Source organism: Salvelinus fontinalis, chromosome 5 (assembly GCF_029448725.1).
Source record: "Salvelinus fontinalis isolate EN_2023a chromosome 5, ASM2944872v1, whole genome shotgun sequence".
Classification (NCBI taxonomy): domain Eukaryota; kingdom Metazoa; phylum Chordata; class Actinopteri; order Salmoniformes; family Salmonidae; genus Salvelinus; species Salvelinus fontinalis.
This window is the reverse complement of record NC_074669.1, coordinates 23,599,247-23,626,309: the sequence shown is the minus strand read 5'-3', so window position 1 is coordinate 23,626,309 and position 27,063 is coordinate 23,599,247. Positions and strand designations below refer to the sequence as shown.

Genomic DNA, 27,063 nt, shown 5'->3' with positions numbered 1-27,063 from the left:
TACCATAAACCTAACCTGTAACCCTAACCCCTAAACCTAATCCTTACCATAACCCTAACCTGTAACCCTAACCCCTGAACCTAATCCTTACCATAAACCTAACCTGTAACCCTAACCCCTGAACCTAATCCTTACCATAAACCTAACTTGTAAATCTAACCCCTAAATCTAATCCTTACCATAACCCTAACCTGTAACCCTAACCCCTAATCCTTACTATAACCTTAACATGTAACCCTAAACCTAACCACTAACCCCTTAGCCTAACTGTAATTCTAACCCGAATTTTAACCCTACCTTTAAACCAAACCCCAAAGCTTAAAACAGCCTTTGTCCTCATGGGGATGTGGGAAATTTCCCCATGAGGGAGAATTTCTTGTTTTATTATCCTTGTGGGGACTTTGGGGGATTTTAGTTCCCCACAAGTATAGAAGAACCAACCAACTGCAGACACACACACACCATTTGTATTCTGTGTTCTATGCCCAGGGGGGATTCCTCATGTCATCAACATGAGCCTGAATGGCTCCCTACTCATACCTCACACAATATGCTTCTGTGCGTGTGTGACTGTGTGTGAGGATGTATATTCTGAGGATGTGTTTCAGCTTCCTTTTCTACTTCTATGTGTAATAAATACAGTAGAAATAGTATGGGGAAGTATTTACTGTATTCTAGTCGTTCAACTCTACCCCCCCACGATCTTCTCTTATCTAACGCTTTAAGTGTTAATGCATTTTCATAGTTTTTCTGTATAGTTTAAAATAACAATATTTGTCATGCTGGTGTATTCTTTGATGTTTGGTTAATTGTATGAGGTTGTTTTTAAATATGCCACTGTTTTGTGATTTTACAAAGTACTGTGTGACAAGATCTTAGGGTTATCGATGTCTTAATTCCAATAGGAACTGAAGCTGTTATCAACCTGAGGTCTGTCTAGGTTGTCTGTCTACCTCTTCCCTACTCCTCTAAAGTTACTGCTATGGATACTTATAATACCTTATTCCCTTGTAATGCTATGCGCACCTTGTATTGCTTTGTATACCTTACCTTGCCCTTGCCTTGTAGTCTCTTGAAGAGCAAGCGTTTAGTCTGTGAATACTGTGTGTTGTGTTGTCCAAAAAATAAAATGCTGAAGAAAAATGACCAGATGCTTGACTTGCTAGTGGCATGAATCAGCCGTTTTACAGATTTCTCTCCCTTTTTTTCTCTCTCCTCTTCCTCTTGCATCAGATGTTCATCAAGTACATAAAGGTTGGCATTCTTCTCTTTTAGAGGTTGTAATGCACTATGATGCATGGGGAGCTTTGGTGGCAGTGTACAGATAGTGTAATGCATGACCAAGACACATTTTAAAACTAACAATAGAGCTTGGCAAATTCCACATCACCTTTTAGATTTGATTTAGCTTAGACGTGTTGGGTGACTAGAAGGATTTAGCTTAGACGTATTGGGTGACTAGAAGGATTTAGCTTAGACGTATTGGGTGACTGGAAGGATTTAGCTTAGACGTAATGGATGACTAGATTTCCACTAAACAAAAATATAAACGCAACATGTAAAGTGTTGGTATCATGAGCTGAAATAAAAGGTCCCAGAAATGTTCCAGATTCATAAAAAGCTTATTTCTCTTAAATTCTGTGCACATATTTGTTTACATCCCTGTTGGTAAGCATTTCTCCTTTGCAAAGATTATCCATCCACCTGACAGGTGTGGCATGTCAAGAAACGGATTAAACAGCATGATCATTACACATTTACACCTTGTGCTGGGGACAATAAAAAGCCACTCTAAAATGTTCCGTTTTTCCACACAACACAATGTCACAGATGTCTCAAGTTGAGGGAGTGTGCAATCGGCATGCTGACTGCAGGAATGTCTACCAGAGCTCTTGCCAGAGAATTGAATGTTCATTTCTCTACCATAAGCCTCCAACGCAGTTTTAGAGAATTTGGCAGTACGTCCAACCAGTCACACAACCGCAGACCACGTGTATGTCGTCATGTGGGCGAGCGGTTTGCTGATGTGAACGTTGTGAACACAGTGCCCCATGGTGGCGGTGGGGTTATGACATACTGTAAGCTACAGACAATGAACACAATTGCGTTTTAACTATGGTAATTTGAATGCATAGAAATACCGTGACCAGATCCTGAGGCCCATTTCTTTTGTAAGGTATCTTTGATCAACAGATGCGTATCAATATTCACAGTCATGTCAAATCCAATTGAAATAAATTCAGTTAATTGAATTTATTTAAATTGACTGATTTCCTCATATGAACTGTAATCTTTGAAATTGTTGCATGTTGCGTCTATATTTTGGTTTACTATAGCTCAGACATACTGGATGACTAGAATGATTTAGATTAGATGTACTGGATGACTAGAATGTAAGTGGGGCTGGTTTGGGTGGTTTAATTACCCAGGTGTAAGTGTGTTCGATGTGGTTTAACCCTTTCGTCACCCCTCAACTGCAGGTGGAGCTCATCTCCCACTTCGGATCAGAACACTTCTGCCCCCTCAGCCTCATCAGGTAAGAGATACCGTTAAAGTCGGAAGTTCACATACACCTTAGCCAAATAGAATTAAACTCAGTTTTTCACAATTCCGGACATTTAATCCGAGTAAAATTCCCTGTCTTAGGTCAGTTAGGATCACCACTTTATTTTAAGAATGTGAAATGTCAGAATAATAGTAGAGAATGATTTATTTCAGCTTTTATTTATTTCATCACATTCCCAGTGGGTCAGAAGTTTACATACACTCAATTAGTATTTGGTAGTATTGCCTTTAAATTGTTTAACTTGGTTCAAACGTTTCCACAAGCTTCCCACAATAAGATGGGTGAATTTTGGCCCATTCCTCCTGACAGAGCTGGTGTAACTGGGTCAGGTTTGTAGGTGTAAGTGATGCTGTTACCCCCGTGCTTCATGGTTGGGATGCTGTTCTTCAGCTTGCAAGCCTCCCCCTTTTTCCTCCAAACATAACGATGGTCATTATGGCAAACAGTTCTATTTTTGTTTCATCAGACCAGAGGACATTTCTCCAAAAAGTACGATCTTTGTCCCCATGTGCAGTTGCAAACCGTAGTCTGGCTTTTTTATGTTGGTTTTGGAGCAGTGGCTTCTTCCTTGCTGAGCGGATATAGGACTCGTTTTACTGTGGATATAGATACTATTGTACCTGTTTCCTCCAGCATCTTCACAAGGTCCTTTGCTGTTGTTCTGGGATTGATTTGCACTTTCCGCACCAAAGTACGTTCATCTCTAGGAGACAAAGTGTCTCCTTCCTGAGCGGTATGACGGCTGCGTGGTCCCATGGTGTTTATACTTGTGTACTATTGTTTGTACAGATGAACTTGGTACCTTTGGAAATTGCTCCCAAGGATGAACCAGACTTGTGGAGGTCTACAATTGTTTTTCTGAGGTCTTGGCTGATTTCTTTTGATTTTCTCATGATGTCAAGCAAAGAGGCACTGAGTTTGAAGGTAGGCCTTGAAATACATCCACAGGTAGACCTCCAATTGACTCAAATGATGTCAATTAGCCTATCAGAAGCTTCTAAAGCCATGACATCATTTTCTGGAATTTTCCAAGCTGTTTTGAAGGCACAGTCAACTTAGTGTATGTAAACTTCTGATCCACTGGAATTGGGATACAGTGAATTATAAGTGAAATAATCTGTCTGTAAACAATTGTTGGAAAAATTACTTGTCATGCACAAAGTAGATGTCTTAACCGACTTGCCAAAACTATAGTTTGAGAAATTTGTGGAGTGGTTCACAAGAAATTTGTGGAGTGGTTGAAAACAAATTTTCATGACTCTGACCTAAGTGTATGTAAACCTCCGACTTCAACTGTATATAGAGAGAGGGAGGGAAGGAGACCAGGAGATACAACCATTTTCAACTCAGTACAGTAGCCCAGTTGTCCTCTGCTTAGTTGGATGTACTCAGTTCCTCCTTACCCTCCTATCACCCACATTCCCTACAGGGGTTGAGGACAGGATAGTGGACAGGTAAGGAGTAATCATTAACAACAAATCTAGGTGAGTTTAACAGGCGGTTGACTGTCAGAGGGCTGTAAAAAACACTATTGCTACAGATTTACCTCCTCCCACTCACTACCTGCCCTCTACGTTCGCCCTGCCTCGTGCCCTCAAGGAGTGGAGACCAAGACAGGAGCTGTTAAAGGAAAACACGTTTATTTTTTGTATTTTTTTTTAACTAGGCCAACGTTCACATCCACATAAATGCTGCTACTCTCTGTAGATAAACAAAATAACTAAATATTAAGTTTTACATTATCTCAGTCGATAAGGTTAGTGGGGTGAGATGTATAGATTAATGTACAAAAACAACGCTATAGGGAACAGCATGTCAACTCGCATGTCCATGTTAGTCTAATCATAATTCCTGTCTTTTCAGCTGTATATGATACATTTAACCAGGTGTGTGTGTGTGTGTGAAATAACCATGTGTGTGTTTTATAGGGTGTTTGGTACCAGTATGGTGGAGGAATACGAAGAGATCGCAGATTCCCAGTACCCCTCAGAGAGGCTGGAATACCTTGATGAGGATTATGGTAAGAAGGTATACCGTGCGTGTGATACTTGGTCAGGTTGTTATTATAAAAGATCATGTTTTCTCCACCTTGAAATAATCTGGTTATTTTATCTACAGACTACCCACCTGGCTACCTCCACTCTGAGGATAAGGGTTCTAAAAATCTGCTGGGCTCTGCCACAAGTATGTACACACACACACACCGCATCATGTTATTCTGAGCGTAGTTTCACACGGCACAGGACAGCGTAAACATGGCTAACTTGATATCTAACTGGCTCAGCATCAGTTCTCTACTGTATCTAATCACATCAGAGAATTGATCTCCAGAACTGGTTCTAAAACGGGCTCTGTATTTCTTGGAGAATGGATAGACAAGAAGCTGCTTTCATGGAAAACATCATGTCCTGAATGTTTCTTCAGTTTCTGTATTCCCACACGACGGCACATTGACAAAGAGAGAGCTGTGGTTGGGATACGGGTTAGGACTACTGATGTGTACATAACTCCGTTACACACACTGGAGCCCCTGTGTCTCCCTGGCAGGGCTCTGAGGCTGCAATCTGATTGGCTAAGAGACCCCCCCCCCACCCCCCATAGTCATACACACATCTGCACACAACTGGTTCAGCATTTAGAAAATAGACTGACCCATTTCTACACAACCCCCCCACACCAGTGATTGATAACAAGCAGAGGCTGACAAGGTCCTCTGTAGCCAGCCAGGCAGAGATGGGCTGGAAAGGAGGGGTTGGTTGGGTAAGGGTATGTAGAGTCGGTTAGGGGATTGCAAGCTGTGGTAGGTGAATACCAAGAACTGTTGTTTTACAGATTCCTGTGGGGCCTTCAACTACTTTACTACCACTGAAGGTTATTCATGATTCCGTGTGTGTGTGTTCTACGTACAGATGCCATTCTCAACATGGTCAACAACATAGCAGCCAACGTTCTGGGAGGCAAGCCTGAGGATGGAGGAGTACAGCTGGAACGTATGGATCCTCCTCGCTCCTCTCCTCTGTTCGCTCCTCCCCTTCTCTCTCTTCTCTCATTTCCTTCATCCCCTTCTATTCATTGCTAAGAATGTGTGTTGTGTTTGAGGTAGAGGTCGACCGATTAATCGGAATTGCTGATTTAATTAGGGCCGATTTTCAAGTTTTCATAACAATCGGTAATCGGCATTTTTGGACACAGATTGTGGCCGATTTACATTGCACTCCACGAGGAGACTGCGTGGCAGGCTGACTACCTGTTACGCGAGTGCAGCAAGGAGCCAAAGTAAGTTGCTAGCTAGCATTAAACGTATCTTATAAAAAACAATCAATCTTAACATAATCACTAGTTAACTACACATGGTTGATGGTATTACTAGTTTATCTAGCTTGTCCTGCGTTGCATATAATCGATGCGGTGCCTGTTAATTTCTCATCGAATCACAGCCTATTTCACAAACGGGTGTTGATTTAACAAGCGCATTCGCGAAACAAGCACTGTCGTTGCACTAATGTGTAACTGTACCTAACCGTTAAACATCAATGCCTTTCTTTAAAATAAATACACAAGTATATCTTTTTAAACCTGAATATTTAGTTAATATTGCCTGCTACCATGAATTAGTTTAACTAGGGAAATTTTGTTACTTCTCTTGCGTTCCGTGCAAGCAGTCAGGGTATATACAGCAGTTTGGGCCGCCTGGCTCGTTGCGAACTGTGTGAAGACCATTTATTCCTAACAAAGACTGTAAATAATTTGCCAGAATTGTACATAATTATGACATAACATTGAAGGTTGTGCAATGTAACAGCAATATTTAGACTTATGGATGCCACCCGTTAGATAAAATACGGAACAGTTCCGTATTTCACTGAAAGAATAAACGTTTTGTTTTCGAAATGCTACTTTCCGGATTTGACCATATTAATGACCTAAGTCTCGTATTTCTGTGTTATTATGTTATAATTAAGTCTATGATTTGATAGAGCAGTCTGACTGAGCGGTGGTAGGCAGCAGCAGGCTTGTAAGCATTCATTAAACAGCACTTTTGTGCGTTTGCCAGCAGCTCTTCACTGTGCTTCAAGCATTGAGCTGTTTATGACTTCAAGCCTATCAACTCCCGAGATTAGGCTGGTGTAACCGATGTGAAATGGCTAGCTAGTTAGCGGGGTGCGCGCTAATAGCGGTTCAATCGATGACATCACTCGCTCTGAGACCTTGAAGTAGTTGTTCCCCTTGCTCTGCAAGGGCCGTGGGGCGATGGGTAACGATGCTTCGAGGGTGGCTGTTGTCGATGTGTTCCTGGTTCAAGCCCAGGTAGGGGCGAGGAGAGGGACGGAAGCTATACTGTTACACTGGCATACTAAAGTGCCTATAAGAACATCCAATAGTCAAAGGTATATGAAATATAAATGGTATAGAGAGAAATAGTCCTATAATAACTACAACCTAAAACTTCTTACCTGGGAATATTGAATACTCATGTTAAAAGGAACCACCAGCTTTCATATGTTCTCATGTTCTGAGCAAGGAACTTAAACGTTAGCTTTTTTACATGGCACATATTGCACTTTTACTTTCTTCTCCAACACTTTGTTTTTGCATTATTTAAACCAAATTGAACATGTTTCATTATTTATTTGAGGCTAAATTGATTTTATTGATGTATTAAGTTAAAATTAAAGTGTTAATTCAGTATTGTTGTAATTGCCATTATTACAAATAAATAAATACATTATTAAAAATTGGCCGATTAATCGGTATCGGCTTTTTTTGATCCTCCAATAATCGGTATCGGCGTTGAAAAATCATAATCGGCCGACCTCTACTTTGAGGAAATGCTATGTGTTAATGTAATTAACTTACTGTGTTAACGGCCTCTTGCAGCGAGAGGCATGAGGTTTGCATATGTATAGAGGAAGGTTTATCTTGTGCTAACTAAAGCACTGAGCTGTCCAGGGGAATGTCCCAGTGTGTACATTAGAGGTATTCTGTACACAATAAAGGTCTTAATTAAACCAGCATGATTTGTTGAGGCTCAGCACTTACTAGCCTGCCCCTCTTTCCCTCACAGAATAGAAGCTCTGGAATTCAACTATGTTTAAGAAGAACCGATCTAGCCTCTCACTCACTCTCTCTCTCACACTCACTCTCTCTCTCTCACACTCACTCACTCACTCACTCACACAACAAGCCCTGTTATCCTACCGAGCTTTGTTCTCGTTTAGTAACCACACAGCCAATGGCAACGTTCAAACAGAACCAACTGGCTTGTCCACACTGTTAATGACAATGACGTGCGGAGCATTTTTTATCTGTTTCAAATCATTTAAAATATGCATATCTCCTCCTTTACAGCATTGCTGCCTTTAGGTATTTGTTTAATTTGAACTTTTCCGTTTTATGATGATGATCGGGACCTGTTAGTGGTAGTTTTGTGATAACTGCACTGTTGTTTTAAGGATTTCTTCTAAATGTTATAGATCCCAATTTAGTTTAAACATCACACCCCTACCACACACACATACACAGTCGACGATTAACAGAATGTTCCAAATGACATCAGACCTCGGAGCAGACACAAACAGTAGATCCAGTTTTGGTTCCGCTTCCTTCCCAGCAAGTCTTGCTCGTCTCGTCCTTCTTTCTCTTGCCCAACCCCCTTTTTCCTATTATATAAGTCTGTGCCCTCTCCTTCCCCCTTCCATCTCTCCTTCCCCCTTCCATCTCTCCTTCCCCCTTCTATCTCTCCTTCCCTTCCTGCTGGACAGTTCAGTCTAAGCCCAACTTCACCCATCTTGTTTAGATTAGGTGGTTCTGAAACTCATATGGTTCTGGTTTGGGGTGTGCATCTTTGCGTATGTGCCTGCCTGCCTGCCTGCCTGCCTGCCTGAGGCTCCAGATGTTGATTTGACTGCTGCCAGGATGTTTTCAGAAGAACAATGGAGCAGTGTTTTATAAAGCAGCAGCTGGGGAGCTGTTTCTATTAGGACTGGGGGGGTCTATGACGCAGAACCAAATACCTCTGGTCCCCATCTTACCCTCAGATATTGCTGGAGTCTAAACACTATTCAAACACGGATTTACCCCCTGGTCCCAATGGCGCACACACACTCACACATCCTCACAAACCGTTACACAGCCTTTACTATGGGCTGCATTGAGGGCAGCTGAAGTGACCAACTATGGGTTGTTTGTTAAACCCTTTTTCAACCCACAGGGTCGCTGAGGTTTGAGAGCCTAACTGGACCAGCATGGCTGTTTGTTTCTGTTTTTGCCAACTCTCTTGTGGCCGTTACTCCAAACATAGATGTTTGGTGGTTTGTCTCTGTTCCCCATTTTAACCCACTGAACTGGGCAACAACATAGAGTTGGCTAGAGCAGCACCAGACTGGCAAAAGACTATAGCTGGTCTGGGGTTAGAGAACTGAACCTTGTCATGACTAGTGATAGTTATCCTATGAAAGGAAGTTAATGTAGTAGTTGACATAGAGATACATGTTCTATGTAATTTTGGTAGTATCTAAAGACTGCTGTGTTTCTGTGTGTCTCTTCCAGCCAACGCATCATCAGAAGCCCAGAACCAAACCGAGGGGAATAAGGAGGTGCTGCTCACACCAACCCCTACCATCACCACACCTCCTCCAGCGTGAGTCACTCACTCACTCACTCACTCACTCACTCACCTTGCAGAACAAGTCTCTAACTTCCTCCTCTCTCTCTCTCTCTGTCTCAGAGTGGAGCCAGACCACAGCGCTCCTCAGGAGGACCCTGATCTTGCCCTCTCCTCCCCGGACTCCCTCCTTTTTTCCCCCTCCCCGGAGGATGGACAGATCGTGACTCTGGTGGTGGAGGAAGAGGAGCCCCCACAGTCCACTGTGACTCTGATGGAGGAAGAGGGGGATGATGATGATGAGGAGGAGAGAGAGGAACAGTGGATGAGGGAGAGCCAGCTGTACTGTCCTCTCTCCTCTGTGTCTTCCCTCTCTTCTATCTCCTGTGTGGCCACGCTGCCAGAGCTGCTACGGCGCTGGTGTGACGCTTGCCTCGCCAGAGAGAGACGGCACGGTCTCCGCAAGAGGCAGCAAGACACGTACACACGCACCCCCATAGACACTCCTTTACCCACACACACCACCATTCAGGACCCTGTCCCCGCCGCCACACACACCCAGGAAGCCCCAACACACACAGAGCCGGTCCCTGAACCTGAGACGGCCCCCCGGGCCCAAAACAAGGTTTTATCTCCTACAGACTCACACAATCACACAGACACACACCCCGTGGACCACATCATTGTTCTGGAGCCTAGCCGGACCTCTACCCTGCCCCCCCACAGTTTCTCTCACACCTCCCTCTCCAAACCCACCCCTACCCAGGACGAAGCTCCCCGGCCCCCCAGCCAAGACGACCCCGTCCCTCCTCCAGCCCTGCAGGGAGCCCCTGTCCCAGAGGCCCAGCAGGCCAGCACCCCCAACCCTTCCCCCAGTCCCATTACCCCCCTCCACCCCCCAACTTCTGAGACAGCTTCTCTGGACCTCCCTCCACTCTCCCTGAAGGAGCAGCCAGTCCAGCCCCTCCCCACTGCCTCCAGACCTGCAGACATCCCCCCTCCCACTGAACTCCCTGTGCCCCTCCAGCCCGACACACACGCAGAGCCACACACACCCAGGGCTGGGGTAGAAAGTGGAGACCTCAAGGGCCAAGGGGAGCAGGGCGACTCCCCCCCTCCCCAGCCAGCAGAGCACCCACTTAGGGAAGAGTCCATGGAGGACCTGCTACTTAGCGTCCCGGTTACTGCTAATGGACATTTACACCGGACAGCTACGGACTTCTACGCTGAGCTGCAGAGCACAGGGGAGTATATTGGAGGGAATGGAGGCATGAACGGAGGAGTGAACGTGCACGGCTCCAGTCAAAAGGAGAGTGTGTTCATGAGGTTGAACAACAGGATCAAAGCCCTGGAGATGAACATGTCCCTCAGCAGCAGATATCTGGAGGAACTCAGCCAGAGGTCAGTTGTGTGTGAGAGTGTTTGTCTTTTTAAATCTTATAGCTATGTCGTAGCTTCCTCCATATGACTTGTCCTGTTCAGGCTCTGATTAGCTTGTTGTGTGTGCGGTGTGTTCTAGGTATCGTAAGCAGATGGAGGAGATGCAGAGGGCCTTCAACAAGACCATCATCAAGCTGCAGAACACCTCCCGCATCGCTGGAGAGCAGGTCCATTACAAACGGTTGCTTCTTGGTTTGGGTTGCAGGACGGTTATTGTGGGATGGTTGTGATTGGTGTAGTTCAGTGATGGTTAAGATGTGGTTTATCGTAGGTCAGTGTATCCCAACTCCGGTCCTCCAGTACCCCCAAAAGCACACATTTTTGTTGTAGCCCCGGACAAAAACACCAGAATTGACTTGTCAAGGACATGATGATTAGATTAGAATCAGGTGTGCTTGTCTGCGGCCACGACCAAAACGTGCTGTTGAGGGTACTGGAGGACTGTCGTTGGGAAACACTGGTGTAGAATGTATGGTTGGGGGTTGTCTGTTGTGGGGTAGGTTGGTTGTCTCAGGGTTTTATTAACGTTGCATCTTGATTGTGTGATCCTCAGGACCAGAGGCAGACAGAGTCAATCCAGATGTTACAGGGCCAGCTGGAGAACGTCACCAAGCTGATGATCAACCTCACCATGACTGTCTCACAGTTACAGAAAGAGGTACACACACACACACACACACACACACACACACACACACAGTAATACTACCTACATTTATTGAGTATCAGATAAAATGTTGGCCTAATTTGAATCCTCTTGCAAAATGTCATAATCAGATCTGATATGTTTCTGTGTTTCCTCAGATGTCTAAATGTTTATATGTGTTTGTGTTTTCTAGGTGTCAGACCGACAGAGTTACCTGGTGGTGTCTCTAGTCCTGTGTGTCTGTCTGGGCCTGGTGTTCTGCCTGCACTGCTGCCGGAGCACCAACACACAAACCACCACACACACCGCAGTCAACCACTACCCCAGCCCCAAGAGGTAAATACACACACACACACACACACACACACACACACACACACACACACACACACACACACACACACCCCAGTCAACCACTACCCCAGCCCCAAGAGGTAAATACACACCAACACACACACACGCAGTCAACCACTACCCCAGCCCCAAGAGGTAAATACACACCAACACACACACACACACACACACACACACCGCAGTCAACCACTACCCCAGCCCCAAGAGGTAAATACACACCAACACACACACACACACACACACACACACACACACACACACACACACACACACACACACACACACACACACACCGCAGTCAACCACTACCCCAGCCCCAAGAGGTAAATACACACCAACACACACACACACACACACACACACCGCAGTCAACCACTACCACAGCCCCAAGAGGTAAATACACACCAACACACACACACACCGCAGTCAACCACTACCCCAGCCCCAAGAGGTAAATACACACCAACACACATACACACACACCACAGTCAACCACTACCCCAGCCCCAAGAGGTAAATACACACCAACACACACCGCAGTCAACCACTACCCCAGCCCCAAGAGGTCAACACACACACACCGCAGTCAACCACTACCCCAGCCCCAAGAGGTAAACACACACACACACACCGCAGCCAACCACTACCCCAGCCCCAAGAGGTAAATACACACCAACACACACACCGCAGCCAACCACTACCCCAGCCCCAAGAGGTCAACACACACACACACACCGCAGCCAACCACTACCCCAGCCCCAAGAGGTAAACACACACACACCTTTTTTGTCTGATCTCCCCATATTATTTATTAGAGTATTTTTGGTGCTTTCTGGGTCTAATATAATGTTTTCCCTTAGCCCAGTTAATGTTTTATTTTATACAGCGGGTGGGTTTAATCCTTAATGCTGATTTGGTTAAAACTGTGTTCTAGCTGGTGTCTATTCCACAAGTTGCCACCAGTTATGATGTTGAAATGCGTATTTACTGTTCCATCTCGATGCGCAATCCACTATTTCATCAGCCCAACCAGGCAATTTAGAAACGTGATATCCACCATTTAAAAAGTGGCTAGACATGATCTCCCCTTTCTTTTAGACTAGCAGTTGGTTTTCAACAACCGGAATACGTGTAAAACTTGCTGTCTTGTTTCTATATTGAAATTCTATCTCCACTGTCTTATTGAGGAGTGTGTCAGGACGAGGAGATCTTTTCTTAGTCAGTGGAAATCAGGACTCCACATAGTTTTTATGGATATATCCAAATAAATGTTGATAGAAAAACAGGTCAAAACGAAATGAACGTGATTGTGTTAGCTGTGTTGTTGGCTAGCTCCTCTGAACATTGTCTTGACGAAAAAGCACATTTTTCTATGCCAGGCGAAATCTCACATCATTACCTCATTGTTATGGATGCATCCAAATAAATGTCTCTAGAAAACAGCTAAAACAAACGCAAATGCAGCTACTTTCCTGTTACTCTGCTGTAAGTTAGCCGTAGTTGACTAGCTAGCAAGCAAAGGATAAGAACGTTGCCAGGCAGCATGGCAACGCAACATTTCAAAGGAACGACTGGGTCACTTCCATAGATTTAGAACGGTGCTATCCTGTCGTGTGTTTTAGGTGTTTCTCCTCCTATGAGGATATGAGTCTGAAGCGGAGGGTATCGTGTCCTCTCGTACGCTCCAAGTCCTTCACCTTTCCTACTTCAGAAGGTAAGTGTGTACACACACACACACACACACACACACACACACACACACACACTGAGTCACTCTACAGACACTCAGTCACTCACATGGCCTCTCTCTTACACAAACACACACACACACACACACACCCTTTCCTCTAACCTTCCTGTCTTCTACATCGCTGCTCTGTCCATCCTGTTGCTGCTCAGGAGCTATGACTAAAAGACTAGACACGGCAGTCTTCAGAAAGCCTTCCATGCCAGCGCCATCATACACCACATTACTGCTACAGTCTCAGAGCAACAGCTGTGCATGACTATGTGCTCTGCCCATGCATGGTCTCTCTCTGGACGGCTGGGCTGGCTGTACCATGCTGGTGAGCTGCTGTATGGCTGCTGTAAGGGTACTGTATGGTAGGGTACTGGAGCCACAGACACTCCAGTGGGATGGCCTGGGCACACCTGTCTCCTGAAGGAATAAAGACCTTCATTCAGACAGCCAGGAAACATAGTACTCCCACTATTCCTCTCTCTCTCTCACTCACTCACTCATATATATGTGTCTGTTTTCCTTGGGCCAGAGCACCTGTCATTGCCAGCTGTGTGTCCATGCAGATGCGGAACTGAATGAGAGTATACAGTACCAGTCAAAGGTTTGACACACCTACTCATTCCAGGTTTTTCTTTATTTTTACTATTTTCTACGTTGTAGAATAATAGTGAATACATCAAAACTATGAAATGAAACATATGGAATCATGTAGTAACCAAAAAAAGTGTTAAACAAATCAAAATGTATTTTAGATTCTTCAAAATAGTCACCCTGTGGCTTGATGACAACTTTGCCTTCTCTCAACCACCTTCATGAGGAAGTCTTGAAGGAGTCTTGAAGGAGTTCCCACATATACTGAGCACTTGTTGGCTGCTTTTCCTTCACTCTGTAGTCCAACTCATCCAAAAACCATTCAATTGGGTTGAGGTTGGGTGATTGTGGAGGCCAGGTCATCTGATGCAGCACTCCATCACTCTCCTTCTTGGTCAAATAGCCCTTACACAGCCTGGAGGTTTGTTTAGGGTCATTGTCCTGTTGAAAAACAAATGATAGTCCCACTAAGCGCAAACCAGATGGCATGGCGTATTGTTGCTGAACGCTTTGGTAGCCATGCTGGTTAAGTGTGCCTTGAATTCTAAATATATCTCCAACAGTGTTACCTGCAAAGCACCCCCACACCATTACACCATCTCCTCCATGCTTCACAGTGGGAACCACACATGCAGAAATCCTCCGTTCACTTACTCAGCATCTCACAAAGAAACTGCGGTTGGAACCAAAAATCTCACATCTGAACTCAGACCAAAGGACAGATTTCCACCGTTCTAATGTCCATTGCTCGTGTTTCTTGGCCCAAGCAAGTCTCTTCTTATTATTGGTGTCCTTTAGTAGTGGTTTCTTTGCAGTAATTCGACCATGAAGCCCTGATTCACGTAGTCTTGTCAGAACAGTTGATGTTGACATGTGTCTGTTACTTGAACTCTGAAGCATTTATTTGGGCTGCAATTTCTGAGGCTGGGAACTCTAATGAACTTATCTTCTGCAGCAGAGGAAACTCTGGGTCTTCCTTTCCTGTGGAGGTCCTCATGAGACAGTTTCATCATAGCGCTTGATGGTTTAAAAAAAAAAAAAAAAAAACAATGTAACCTTTTATTTAACGAGGCAAGAACAAATTCTTTCGGTTACTGGCCCAATACTCTAACTGCCACCCCAGTTTTTATGACTGCAGTTTAAGAAACTTTCAAAGTTCTTGAAATGTTCCGTGAAGACTTACCTTCATGTTTTAAAATAATGGACTGTCGTTTCCGTTTGCTTATTTGAGCTGTTCTTGCCATAATATGGACTTGTTTTTTTACCAAATAGGGCTATCTTCTGTATACCACCCTACCTTGTCACAACACAACTGATTGGTTCAAACGCATTAAGGAGGAAATAAATTCCACAAATTAACTTTTAGCAAGACACAAGTGAAATGCATTCCAGGTCAGTACCTCATGAAGCTGGTTGAGAGAATGCCATGTGTGCAAATCTGTCATCAAGGCAAAGAGTGGCTACTTTGAAGAATCTAAAATATAAAAATATTTTGATTTGTTAAACACTTTTGCTTACTAAATCAAATCAAATTGTATTAGTCACATGCACCGAATACAGCAGGTGTTGACCTTACAGTGAAATCCTTACTTATGAGCCCCTAACCAACAATGCAGTTTAAAAAAAATACAGATAAGAGGTAAAAGTAAGAAGTAATTAAAGAGCAGAGGGCCTCCCGGGTGGCGCAGTGGTCTAGGGCACTGCATCGCAGTGCTAACTGCGCCACCAGAGTCTCTGGGTTCGCGCCCAGGCTCTGTCGCAGCCGGCCGCGACCGGGAGGTCCGTGGGGCGACGCACAATTGGGCTAGCGTCGTCCGGGTTAGGGTGGGTTTGGCCGGTAGGGATATCCTTGTCTCATCGCGCTCCAGCGACTCCTGTGGCGGGCCGGGCGCAGTGCACGCTAACCAAGGGGGACAGGTACACGGTGTTTCCTCCGACACATTGGTGCGGCTGGCTTCCGGGTTGGAGGCGCACTGTGTTAAAGAAGCAGTGCGGCTAGGTTGGGTTGTGCTTCGGAGGACGCATGGCTTTCGACCTTCGTCTCTCCCGAGCCCGTACGGGAGTTGTAGCGATGAGACAAGATAGTAATTACTAGCGATTGGATACCACGAAAATTGGGGAGAAAAGAGGATAATATTTAAAAAATAAAAATAAAAAATATTTAAAAAATGTAAAGAGCAGAGGTGAAATAACAATAGCGAGACTATATACAGGGGGGTACTGAGTCAATGTGTGGGGGCACCGGTTATTTGAGGTAGTATGTACATGTAGGTAGAGTTATTAAAGTGCCTATGCATAGATGACAACTGAGTAGCAGCAGTGTAAAAGAGGGGTCTTGGTAGCCCTTTTGATTAGCTGTTCAGGAGTCTTATGGCTTGGGGGTAGAAGCTGTTTAAAAGCCTCTTGGACCTAGACTTGGCGCTCCGGTACCGCTTGCCATGCAGTAGCAGAGAGAACAGTCTATGACTAGGGTAGCTGGAGTCTATGACAATTTTTAGGGCCTTCCTCTGACACTGCCTGGTATAGAGGTCCTGGATGGCAGGAAGCTTGGACCCAGTGATGTACAGGGCCGTTCGCACTGCCCTCTGTAGTGCCTTGCGGTCGGAGGTCCGAGCAGTTGCCATACCAGGCAGTGACGCAACCAGTCAGGATGCTCTTGATGGTGCAGCTGTAGAACCTTTTGAGGATCTGAGGACCCATGTCAAATCTTTTCAGTCTCCTGAGGGAGAATAGGTTTTGTCTTAGTGTGCTTGTGTGTACTACATGATTTCATAGTGTTGATGTCTTCACTATTATTCTACAATATAGAAAATAGTCAAAATAAAGAAAAACCCTGGAATGAGTAGGTGTGTCCAAACTTTTGACTGGTACTGTACATAGAACACAATGCTTTAGCCTGGCTGCTTCTGTTAGACCACTGCAAGTAGTAGCAACAACTAGAGAAAACTGCCTTGTAGGTCCAATGTAGGCTAACTACTAGCTATAACCTCTTCAGTGTAGCTATAACCTTTATTCTGGGATATAGTATATCAAGGGTGTGTAATATTACTTTAATAGTAATCAGTAGTACTACTTGCAATGTGGTGTCATGCTGCTTGTATCATGTGTGTTCCTGTATGCCATCCCATCATTAACATGGCCCTGTTCTCTCCCTGTTCAGTAGGCCCCGACGACCTATACATTGTTGAACCTTTAAGGTTCTCACCAGAGAAAAAGGTACAGTGTCCCCTGCTCTCCTCTCCGTCTGCTACTGCTGTTGTATGGTGGCCCCAGCGGCCATCTTGTTTGCTTATGGTCTCAGTGGAGTAAGGTGAATTTGCCCCTAGACCAGGGTTTCCCAAACTCGGTCCTCGGGACCCCAATGGGTGCACGTTTTGATTTTTGCCCTAGCATTATACAGCTGATTCAAATTATCATCAAGCATTGAATCAGCTGTGTAGTGTTAGGGCAAAAACCAAAACGGTCCAGAGGACCAAGTTTGGGAAACGCTGCCCTAGACTCTGATCTAAGGTTAGTTTAGCGTTCTCCCATCCTAATGGTAAGGGTCTGGGGAAAGTTAAGCTGATCCTAGATCTGTGATTACAGGCAGTTTCTGTGGATTTAGTCAGGTTAACCATTTCTCTGCTGACGCTGGACTGTTAGGGGGGATGATGTAGGAGCAGGCACAGGGCAGTGGTTTAAAAGTTGTAACCCACCAATAGCTGATATCCTGTTTTTATCCACAACCCAGACTTAAGCTGTGATCCAGGAGGGACCGGCAGCTACCCTTCATTTGGTAGTCATTGGGTCAGGGTTTAATCTGCATAACATGGCTTTGCTCGAGTTTAAGAGATTCTAAGGTTTGGGCAGCACCCTATCCTTTTTAATGCCATTCTCCCCACTGTCCCTGCCTTCCCTGCCTTGTGCTGTCCTGTTTGTGCCTCGCACAGTACTGGATCAAAATATTTAGACACAATCAAAATGTATCTTTGAGAGCTTGGTGTCTGTCTAGTTTGGTTATAACTGTGCAGTGTGTCTGGTATAGAGGTGGTTAACATGACTTAACATATTTTTTACATCTGCGGTTTGCCCTGTACTCTGTATTTATCAATCTCTCCATCCATCTCTCTCTCTCTCTCTCTCTCTCTCTCTCTCTCTCTCTCTCTCTCTCTCTCTCTCTCTCTCTGTCTCTGTCTCTGTCTCTGTCTCTGTCTCTGTCTCTGTCTGTCTCTGTCTCTGTCTCTGTCTCTGTCTCTGTCTCTGTCTCTGTCTCTGTCTCTGTCTCTGTCTCTGTCTCTGTCTCTGTCTCTGTCTCTGTCTCTGTCTCTGTCTCTGTCTCTGTCTCTGTCTCTGTCTCTCTCTCTCTCTCTCTCTCTCTCTCTCTCTCTCTCTCTCTCTCTCTGTCTCTCTCTCTCTCTCTCTCTCTCTCTCTGTCTCTCTCTCTCTCTCTGTCTCTCTGTCTCTCTCTCTGTCTCTCTGTCTCTCTCTCTGTCTCTCTGTCTCTCTGTCTCTCTCTCTAGAAGAAACGATGTAAACTGAAGGCAGCATTATCAGCTCCCTCTTCCCCAGTGGCTGACGGGGCACTCGAATGCAACGGCCTCCCCCACTCCGTGACTCCCCCTCCCCCACTACCTCCTCCAATTTTAGAAGACATCTCCTGTAAGGAGCTCCACTTCCCCTCAGAGAGCAGCAGCGGTAGCTCCTCCACCCACTCTGAGGAGTCCTACATCAGCCGGGGCCCGCCCCTCTCCTCCCCCCCGTGCGTGTTTAACGGCCATGCTGCCCTCCCCGTCCCGCTCTGCCTCCCCTCCCTCCCTCCCTCTAAGAAGAGGTCAGCGAAGCGTCAGAGGTCTCGTCAAGTGGAGCTGCAGTTATCCTCCAGACAGACAGGGGGGGCTATGAACTCTCTGCCCAGCCTGCAGCAGCTGATCAAGGGAAACAAGGAGATCAGCGTGGGGACTATAGGCCCCTCGGCCGTCACAGGACATGTCTAATCACAAACGCACACTTCAGACTGACTCATAGACACACACACACACACACACGCACCCTGGTAGCAGACTTGGTTAGGGAGGTGTGAAGGGGTGTGGTCTCGCCCCAAAATGGCCACATCTCTGAACCACTTCTCCCATGAGCACCCTGGCCCACAGTGGAATTCGGAAACCATGATATTAGTTGCCCATCAACAGCCACCCTCACCACAAATCAGAGACCATTTAACGGTCATGTGCCTTTACTGTCCATTCGAAAGCTTTCACCAATGGAAAAAATAATAAATTCAAAGTATTGTTCTTTTTCTTTTTGGAGAGAAAAACTGTAATGCTTTGGAGTGTTACAAGAAAACAGACATTCAAACATGGGTGATCTGTTCCTACTGGACAAGCAGATTGCTCCATAAGACCTAGGCGTCAGGGGCTTGTACTACAGCCCTATGCCCAGAGAGGAGAAGGGCTGGCTGGGTACAGCTTCTACCGGAGCCCCCTGCCTCTCCTGGGGCCTGTGAAAGTAGAGTATGAAGCTGTAAGTATGAAATGTGTCGCAATGAGAGAACTGTGCAGCAGGACTAGTTACTTATCTAACCCATCCCCCCCTCCTTTCTCCTGTCCTCCATTTCCACATTCTGTTCATTCTCTGTGTATTGTTCAGAGCTAGCTAACACTACTGCAGTTGTTGTTCATATGGGACTGGGGTGTTAACCTTTCACACAACACAGGCCCTCTGTCTCGCCCTCTCAGGCAGTCTAACCTAACACAACCAGCAGAGCTGAATGAAGATGCACTGTGTGTGTGTGTGTTCATGTCTCTGTGTCTCTAGCGGCTAGCCATGTTTATCCAGCTGTGATACTAAGGAAGAAGCTCTAACTATTGAACTAGTTTACATAGCAGCTTGTCTCTCCAGTAAGACCTCTGAAAGTTGTATGGGCTGGGCCCAAAATACACACACACACACACACACACTAACAAACACACACAGCCAGCTAAGAGAAAACGGAATTTGTATTTTTAAAATACGGATAATTAGGATGAAGTATATTCAAGAGTCAGTAATTTGGGTAGATTTTTGGGCACATTTTCAACACATCTCTGCATACATTTTAAAGATCACATATAACTGGTATACTTGGGCCATTCTATTGTATTCTACAGACCCCCTCAAACATTTTAAGCCATCCATTATGAACCTATTATTTATGGAGATATGGCCATGTAACTCCTGTCCAATATGGCTCCATGGGGCTGGTTGGTGGCCGTTTTGGAAATGCTGCCAGGGTGGTAATACAAAACATCTGTGATGGCATTATAGCTAAAAAAAAAAAAAACACTTCTTTGGACTTGTTCTAGCTGTGTGTGAAATGTGGTGCTTTTATCACAAAATCAACAATTCCCCTCAAATTTGAGGCTTAGCTGCTGGACTTTTTATAGGCTGTTTGTTTTTGCACATTGTGGCAGGTAGTCTCTGCAGCCAGAACCCAGGCAGTTAGTTGGGTTGTGTTTTTATATTGAGCTGTATATGAGCCATGCTGAGAACTGAGTGTTGTGTGATATTCTAGTTGTTGTTGGGAACAGTTCAGTCTGAAGATGTCACAGCCCACACCCTCACTCTGTGGGTAGAAGTTGCCTTTAGTTACTGATCTAAGATCAGCTTTCCCTCCCCCAATTCCTCATGTTCACCATTTGAATCAACAATGCAATACTGATCTTAGAACAGTGTCTAGGGGTAACTTCACTTTGAGAGCAGATCCCCTGAGGTCCTATTGAGGACTCTGTGAGGCCAGTTTTATTTATCTATTTATGTCCTGGCCTCACAGCAACCCCCACATACTGTAGCCCAGGGGCACACACACGGTACAGACGGTGGTTGGTTGCAATTAATGGTTGCAATTAAAACGCATGTACACACACACAAAGGTACATGTACATCAGAGGAGGCTGGTGGGAGGAGCTATAGGAAGACTGGCTCGTTGTAATGGCAAAAAAAAAAAAATGTTTTTATTTAACTAGGCAAGTCAGTTAAGAACAAAGTCTTATTTTCAATGACAGCCTAGGAACAGTGGGTTTAACTGCCTTGTCCAGGGGCAGAACGACAGATTTTTACCTTGTCTGCTCGGGGATTCGATCTTACAACCTTTCGGTTACTAGTCCATCGCTCTAACCACTAGGCTACCTGCCACCCCAGGTAGCCTAGTGGGTCAAATAATAGCTCCTCCCACGATTAAATGGAATTAATGGAACGGTATCAAACACAAAGAAACCACATTTGACTCATTCCATTTATTAAATTCCAGCCATTACAAAGAGCCCATCCTCCTATAGCTCCTCCCACCAGCCTCTGATGTACATATATTGTACATACATACCATGGTACTGTCGCATACTGTGTGATTTTTTCGCTGGCTGCCCGACACACTATTTAACACGTTGGCTCAGGTGTTCACCTCTTTTGTGACTAATATTTGTTTTTACAAAGATATAGCGACAACAAGGTGTTCACCTTTTTATATTTATGTGGTTTTGAGTCACCTCCACTGTCTCTCACACACACACACACACAAACCTCTCTTAACTAGACCTCTATCAGGGTACTGAGGGCCGTAACGATATCAGCCCCAGTAATAACTGTTGCTGGATCGTATAAGACAGAATAATATTCCATATGAACCAGCCACACCTCACAAATCAGAGGGTGTAGGTCTGCTTCCTTAGTTGTTCAGAGTCCTTTGGGAAGATGAAGTTAAAAGAGAAGAAATGTTTGAAGTCATTGGTTCTGTGTCTGTGCAAGGATGTGATTGGCACGGCAAAGGGGGAAATGTGAAAAATCCCATCTCTGTGTACTATATATCTGTGTAGTAGGCCTGTGTATAGTGTGGGTGTGATCTGATGGCCTCTGAGTTGGGTTGGTTGTTGACTGAGAAAGAGACACTGGAATACCATAAAACCAAATGAACACTACACACTCCCTCTATAGTTTACCGCTACAGACCAGACTCCCAGGTCCCCTACTCTACCCTCTCCACACCCTGACCTCTAACCCCTACACAGGTCAGGGTTCAGACACTGTGGCAATAGTTCTTTTAATTTAAAACCACTTCTCTTCCCTTTACCATGAATGGCTCCTTTAACTGGCCACCTCTACTTTCCTTACTAGCTGTCATTCATTCATTCATTTGTTGTTCATTACTGTACATTCACCCCACCTCGTAGGCAGGTAGTGGTTTTCAGAGGATGAATTTAATAAAGGGAATGTTGGGAAAGGGTTTGGAACGCAAAACTTTATCTGAAGAAGTGTTCCATACCCAGCTAATCATGACCCTCATTGTTTTGCTTCCTTTTTTGAATGTGTATGATATTATACTTGTGTGTATGCATGCATGCAAGTGTTTCACTGTGAGTGTTTGTTTCACTGTGAGAGTGTTTTCTCTTGACATGCATGTGAGAGACTCTGCAAAGCCCTAATTTAACAGTGTCCTTGGTGACCCCTGGGGCTCAGTGTGCACTGTTATTATTACTACCTTCATGCCTTTTTGTTTTTCTACACTAAACCCTGTCTCAAGTGCTTTTTGTCCATGCCTCCCTCTTTCTTTCTCTTTCCTCTCACTGTGAGTACTCTGAGGAAGAGCTGCATAGTATTGTGCAACAGGAGCGTGAGTGTAACTACAAAGATGTAGTGCCATTAGAAACTGTGAATTTCTAAATAAAACCTTTTGTCTTTCACTTAACTGTTTTGAAGTCTGCATTTGTTCATGTGACTGGTCCTAGGTAAAGGTTGCACAGATCTAGGATCAGAGGAACCTTATTTCTTCTCTACGGACTCCTGCTGTGTTGAGTAGCACCACTTCACCATCTTCTGGTAGAACAGTGATCAGCACATGCACTACAAAACATGAACTGTTAACAGCTAGGAAATAATTGATCAAATCCTGCTTTTTACAAATACATAAAGCCTATTGGTGTGTAAATTAAACAATCCTACTTATTTGACCCACATGTCTATTGGTTTTGGGCCAAAAATAACCTTCAGGAGGAGCTGACTGTTGTGTTCTGGAGGGGCTCAGAGGTTGCATCCCTCTGCACTATTCCACCATTGGACTGGAGACATTTGCTATACACAGGATGCAACTTCAGAGGGGATGCATGGGAGCAGAGAACAAGAGATGGGGGATGGATGAATGAGGGACAGATGGGATGAGAGGGGAATAGGAGGAAATGGTTCAGAAATGGACTGGGAAGAAAATGTATGGGAAATTCCACAGTAATGGAGTGATGAGACTCAGATTTTTCACATTAAAATGTATGTGAAACAAAAACAAATGATTGCAAAGCAAAAAAAATAAAACTGCACAAGGAATACGTTTAAAAAATTTCCACTATGCAAAATTTGGTAACAGAATGATGGTTTGGGCTGTTTGTGCCATCAGTCTGTTACCAAACTGTGCATCTGCACTGTTCAAGTAAATGTGTATTGGTAAAAATGTCAGTGGAAATTGTTCAAAGTAGTCCTTGTGCATGGAGTTTTATGAATTAAAGTTGATTGGCCACACTTTAAAGCCTGTAAAATGAGCAGCAACGGACACCCTTTTTACTGCGAGACGATGTACAGAAAATTGTATGGTGCAATAAATCATAGGCGTACACACAATAAACATTGTCCATTCAGGCTTTAAAAAATGTATAAATCAGATTATATAGAAATACGCGTATTATTTTTATGGTAACTAGTATATAATCTAATATTGCACATTGTCCGTCATTTTCTCCCTCATGTTTCATTCGTACGGCCCAGTAGATCACTGGGGCCAAGCTTCCTGTACCCCTGTATATATCCCCGCTGTTATTTTCTACTGCTCTTTAATCATTTGTTATCTCTTACTTTTAGGTATTTTCTTCAAACTGCATTGTTGGTTAAGGGCTTGTACGTAAGCATTTCACTGTAAGGTCTACTACACCTGTTGTATTCGGCGCATGTGATATAACATTTGATTTGATTTACAAAGTATACAGGACGGAACTCTTATTCTGAAGGATTCCAGAAAAATCCGTAACCCGGAAGTACTTAGTGTTCTTGCCTGCTTCAGAGCTGTCCAGCTCAGTCCCTTGCAGGTAAAATCAGAACATCTCTTACCGAAATAAGTAGTTATAACGAAAATGTAACAGGGTTTGTGGTATATTTTCAGGATGGTTCTGTTGAATGACAACTAGTAGCAATAATATCAGAGCTAAGCCGGCTACGTTAGCCGCTTTAGCTAGCTAACTGGCAAGCTAACAACCATAATCCGCTTTCAAGACAAGCCTGGCAGTGCTTGTCATAAGTTATGTGATAATGTTTTGTTCTGAAACGTTGGTACCAATTTCTCTACCCATGTCTGTAGTTTGTTTGTTTTGACAGATGAAAGACACAATATGTAATGAGTATCATGGTTGGCTTGTACGACATTGCGGGCGACTACCGACTGACTGATCAACAAATCACCTTTCATAAATAACTCATTATTTGTAGATCAGTCTGTCACAATTTACCCATGAAACATTACCCGTTTTCATCCTGTCGAACACACCCCTTCAAATGACTGGATTTGGCTATTTCAGCCACGCCCGTTGCTGACCGGTGTATAAAACCGAGCACAAAGCCATGCAATCTCCATAGACAAACATTGGCAGTAGAATGGCCTTACTGAAGAGCTCAGTGACTTTCATCGTGGCACCGTCATAGGATGCCACCTTTCCAACAAAAAAAAATAGTTTAAAATTTCCCCTGAAATCAACGTCATCTCAGTAACTGTTCGTCGTGAGCTTCAGGAAATAGGTTTCCGTGGGCGAGCAGCCACACACAAGCCTAAGCTCACCATGTGCAATGCCAAGTGTCAGCTGGAGTGGTGTAAATTTTGCCGCCATTGGACTCTGGAGCAGTGGAAATGCATTCTCTGGAGCGATCACGCTTCACCATCTGGCAATCCGACAGACGAATCTGTGGTTTGGCAGATGCCAGGAGAATTCTACCTGCCCCAATACATAGTGCCACCTGCAAAGTTTGGTGGAGGAGGAATAATGGTCTGGGTCTGTTTTTCATGGTTTGGGCTAGTCCCCTTTGTTCCATTCAAGGGGAATCTTAATGCTACAGCATACAATGACATTCTGGACAATTCTGTGCTTCTAACTTTGTGGCAACAGTTTGGGGAAGGCCCGTTCCTGTTTCAGCATGACAATGCCTACATGCACAAAGCGAGGTCCATACAGAAAAGGTTTGTCGAGATCGATGTGGAAGAATTTGCCTGGCCTGCACAGAGCCCTAACCTCAACCCCATCAAACACCTTTGGGATGAATTGTAACGCCGACTGCGAGCCAGTCCTAATTGCCCAAAATTAGTTCCCGACCTCACTAATGCTCTTGTGGCTGAATGGAAGCAAGTCCCCACAGCAATGTTCCAACATCTAGTGGAAAGCCTTCCCAGAAGAGTGGATGCTGTTATGGCAGCAAAGGGGGGGGACCAACTCCATATTAATGCCCATCAATTTGCAATGAGATGTGCGTCAAGCTATGTGATCTATGTGTTTCATAATTTGCCTATGGTTTTGGTGTTTGTGTCCAGTTGATGGGGGCAGACAGTGGGTCAGGGGAAGCCCCAGGCCCAGCAGTGCCCTGGAGGAAAGTTCTATGGGAACGTCAACCCTTCCCTGATAACTATGTGGACCGCCGCTTCCTGGAGGAGCTCAGGAGGAACGAGGGCCTCCACCAGTATCGCTACTGGGCCGTGGTGCAGGAGGCAGGACTGGTGGCTCAGCAGATCTCCTGTGTGGCTCTTTTCCTCACTCTCTGGTTGTACATGGAGCAGGTAAGAGACCCTAGGGTGAAGCTCTGACACCATATTCTCCACAGTGCACTAATGTTTTGACCAGGGCAATATAGTGTTAGTCACATAGCTCGGACTCTAGTCAAAAGTTGTGAACTTTATTGGGGAATACATTGTCATTCAGTTTTAAATGCCTGTGTCACATTAGTTCTATAAAGTCTAACCCCTCTCTTCTCCCTCCAGGGCCTGCTCTCCCCTTCCACGCTGCTGTGGACCGGCCTGCTCTGTGCCCTGCTGGGCTATGGACTCTACCAAGCACTGGCTCCGCGGGGAGATTCAGACAACCATCACCGTACACGTTGGTCTGACCTGCAGAGTGCCTCTATCTTCCTCTCCTTCACTTTTGGGTTCTCTCCTGTCCTCAGGACTTTAACAGAGTCAGTTTGTACAGACACAGTGTACGCCATGACAGCCCTGATGCTGCTGGCCCACCTGGTGGCCTTCCCCTACGCCCAACCTTCTCCCCCTGGGAGCCTCTCTCTCAACGCTGCCCTGTTCGCCTCTGTCTGCCTAGCCTCGCGCCTCCCCGGGGACCTGCACACCTCCGGTGGCCTGGACTCTTCCTCCTCTCCCTCCTCCCTTCATACCTTCACCATGCTCTGCTGGGCCCTGTTAGTGTTTGCCCTGTGGCCTTGCCTGCTGCAGCGGCTGAGAGATTGTGCCCCGTGGGTGTTTGGGTGTGTGTGTGTGCTGGTGGGTGTGTGTGGGGTAGCGGGGCTGGGTTCTCTGTGGCCTGGGGGGGCTGTGCTGTTGGCTGCACTGTTGGGGACTGTGACCCTGCTGTGTCCTCTGCTGTTGATCCGACTGCAGAGTGACAAAGATAACATCCAGGGACCCTGGGATGAAGCGGAGATACGAGAGGATCTAACACACTTTCTACATTGATGGGTAAAGGAGAGGATTGGGGGGCCAAGCCACCCACGCCGTTATCCACTGAGGACGGTAAGGGTCTGTCCCTTACCAGTACCAGACTGGTAGGATGAGTGGCAACCTTGAAAACACTTTATAGAAAGCTGTTGCTCCTATTTTAACAGACCGATATGGTTTCTCAGCAGGGAACTGAAGCTCTTTGCTGCCTACTGTAGACGCTTTTCTCAGATTCCACCCCTTTTATACAACTTCTAAACGTGTGTCTAGTAACCAAGGGCTCTGAGGCATGGTAGATTGTGACCCAGTTGAATGAAATGGGAAGTATTCAACCTGTAATGATTTTAACCTTTGTTGTACGGTCAGGTGTTAAATGCAGTTTTGGAAAAATAAAGTTATTTTGTTTATGATCGTATTAGCTATATTTATT

The 27,063-nt window shown here is 45.1% G+C and overlaps 2 protein-coding genes across 8 annotated transcripts in view; both read left to right on the top strand.

Annotated features, from left to right (window-relative positions):
• Positions 1-22,637, top strand: part of LOC129855347 (SUN domain-containing ossification factor-like) — a 73,500-nt gene extending 50,863 nt beyond the window's left edge. For 4 of the 7 annotated variants that reach the window (XM_055922899.1, XM_055922897.1, XM_055922895.1 and 1 more), the window contains 13 exons: positions 1,234-1,254; positions 2,481-2,536; positions 4,495-4,586; positions 4,685-4,750; positions 5,476-5,556; positions 9,116-9,206; positions 9,294-10,571; positions 10,690-10,777; positions 11,164-11,268; positions 11,450-11,592; positions 13,233-13,324; positions 17,103-17,158; positions 18,442-22,637. In XM_055922899.1, coding sequence (XP_055778874.1) covers positions 1,234-1,254; positions 2,481-2,536; positions 4,495-4,586; positions 4,685-4,750; positions 5,476-5,556; positions 9,116-9,206; positions 9,294-10,571; positions 10,690-10,777; positions 11,164-11,268; positions 11,450-11,592; positions 13,233-13,324; positions 17,103-17,158; positions 18,442-18,915 — 2,643 coding nt within the window. In that variant the 3' untranslated portion in view covers positions 18,916-22,637. The remainder of the gene's footprint in view (positions 1-1,233; positions 1,255-2,480; positions 2,537-4,494; positions 4,587-4,684; positions 4,751-5,475; positions 5,557-9,115; positions 9,207-9,293; positions 10,572-10,689; positions 10,778-11,163; positions 11,269-11,449; positions 11,593-13,232; positions 13,325-17,102; positions 17,159-18,441) is intronic. The other 3 variants (XM_055922896.1, XM_055922898.1, XM_055922901.1) reach the window with 3 other exon arrangements.
• Positions 22,638-23,953: 1,316 nt separating this feature from the next.
• pigc (phosphatidylinositol glycan anchor biosynthesis, class C) lies at positions 23,954-27,040 on the top strand. The gene is made up of 3 exons (XM_055922893.1): positions 23,954-24,018; positions 25,506-25,748; positions 25,950-27,040. The coding sequence occupies exons 2-3, from the start codon at positions 25,509-25,511 to the stop codon at positions 26,649-26,651; spliced, it is 942 nt and encodes a 313-aa protein (XP_055778868.1). The 5' UTR covers positions 23,954-24,018; positions 25,506-25,508; the 3' UTR covers positions 26,652-27,040.
• The last annotated feature ends 23 nt before the right edge of the window (positions 27,041-27,063 follow it).

Coding starts and splice junctions, on each gene's coding strand:
- pigc (XM_055922893.1), top strand. CDS start 25,509: ATGGGGGCAGACAGTGGGTCAGGGGAAGCCCCAGGCCCAGCAGTGCCC. Junction 25,749..25,949: donor TCTGGTTGTACATGGAGCAG/GTAAGAGACCCT, acceptor TTCTCCCTCCAG/GGCCTGCTCTCCCCTTCCAC.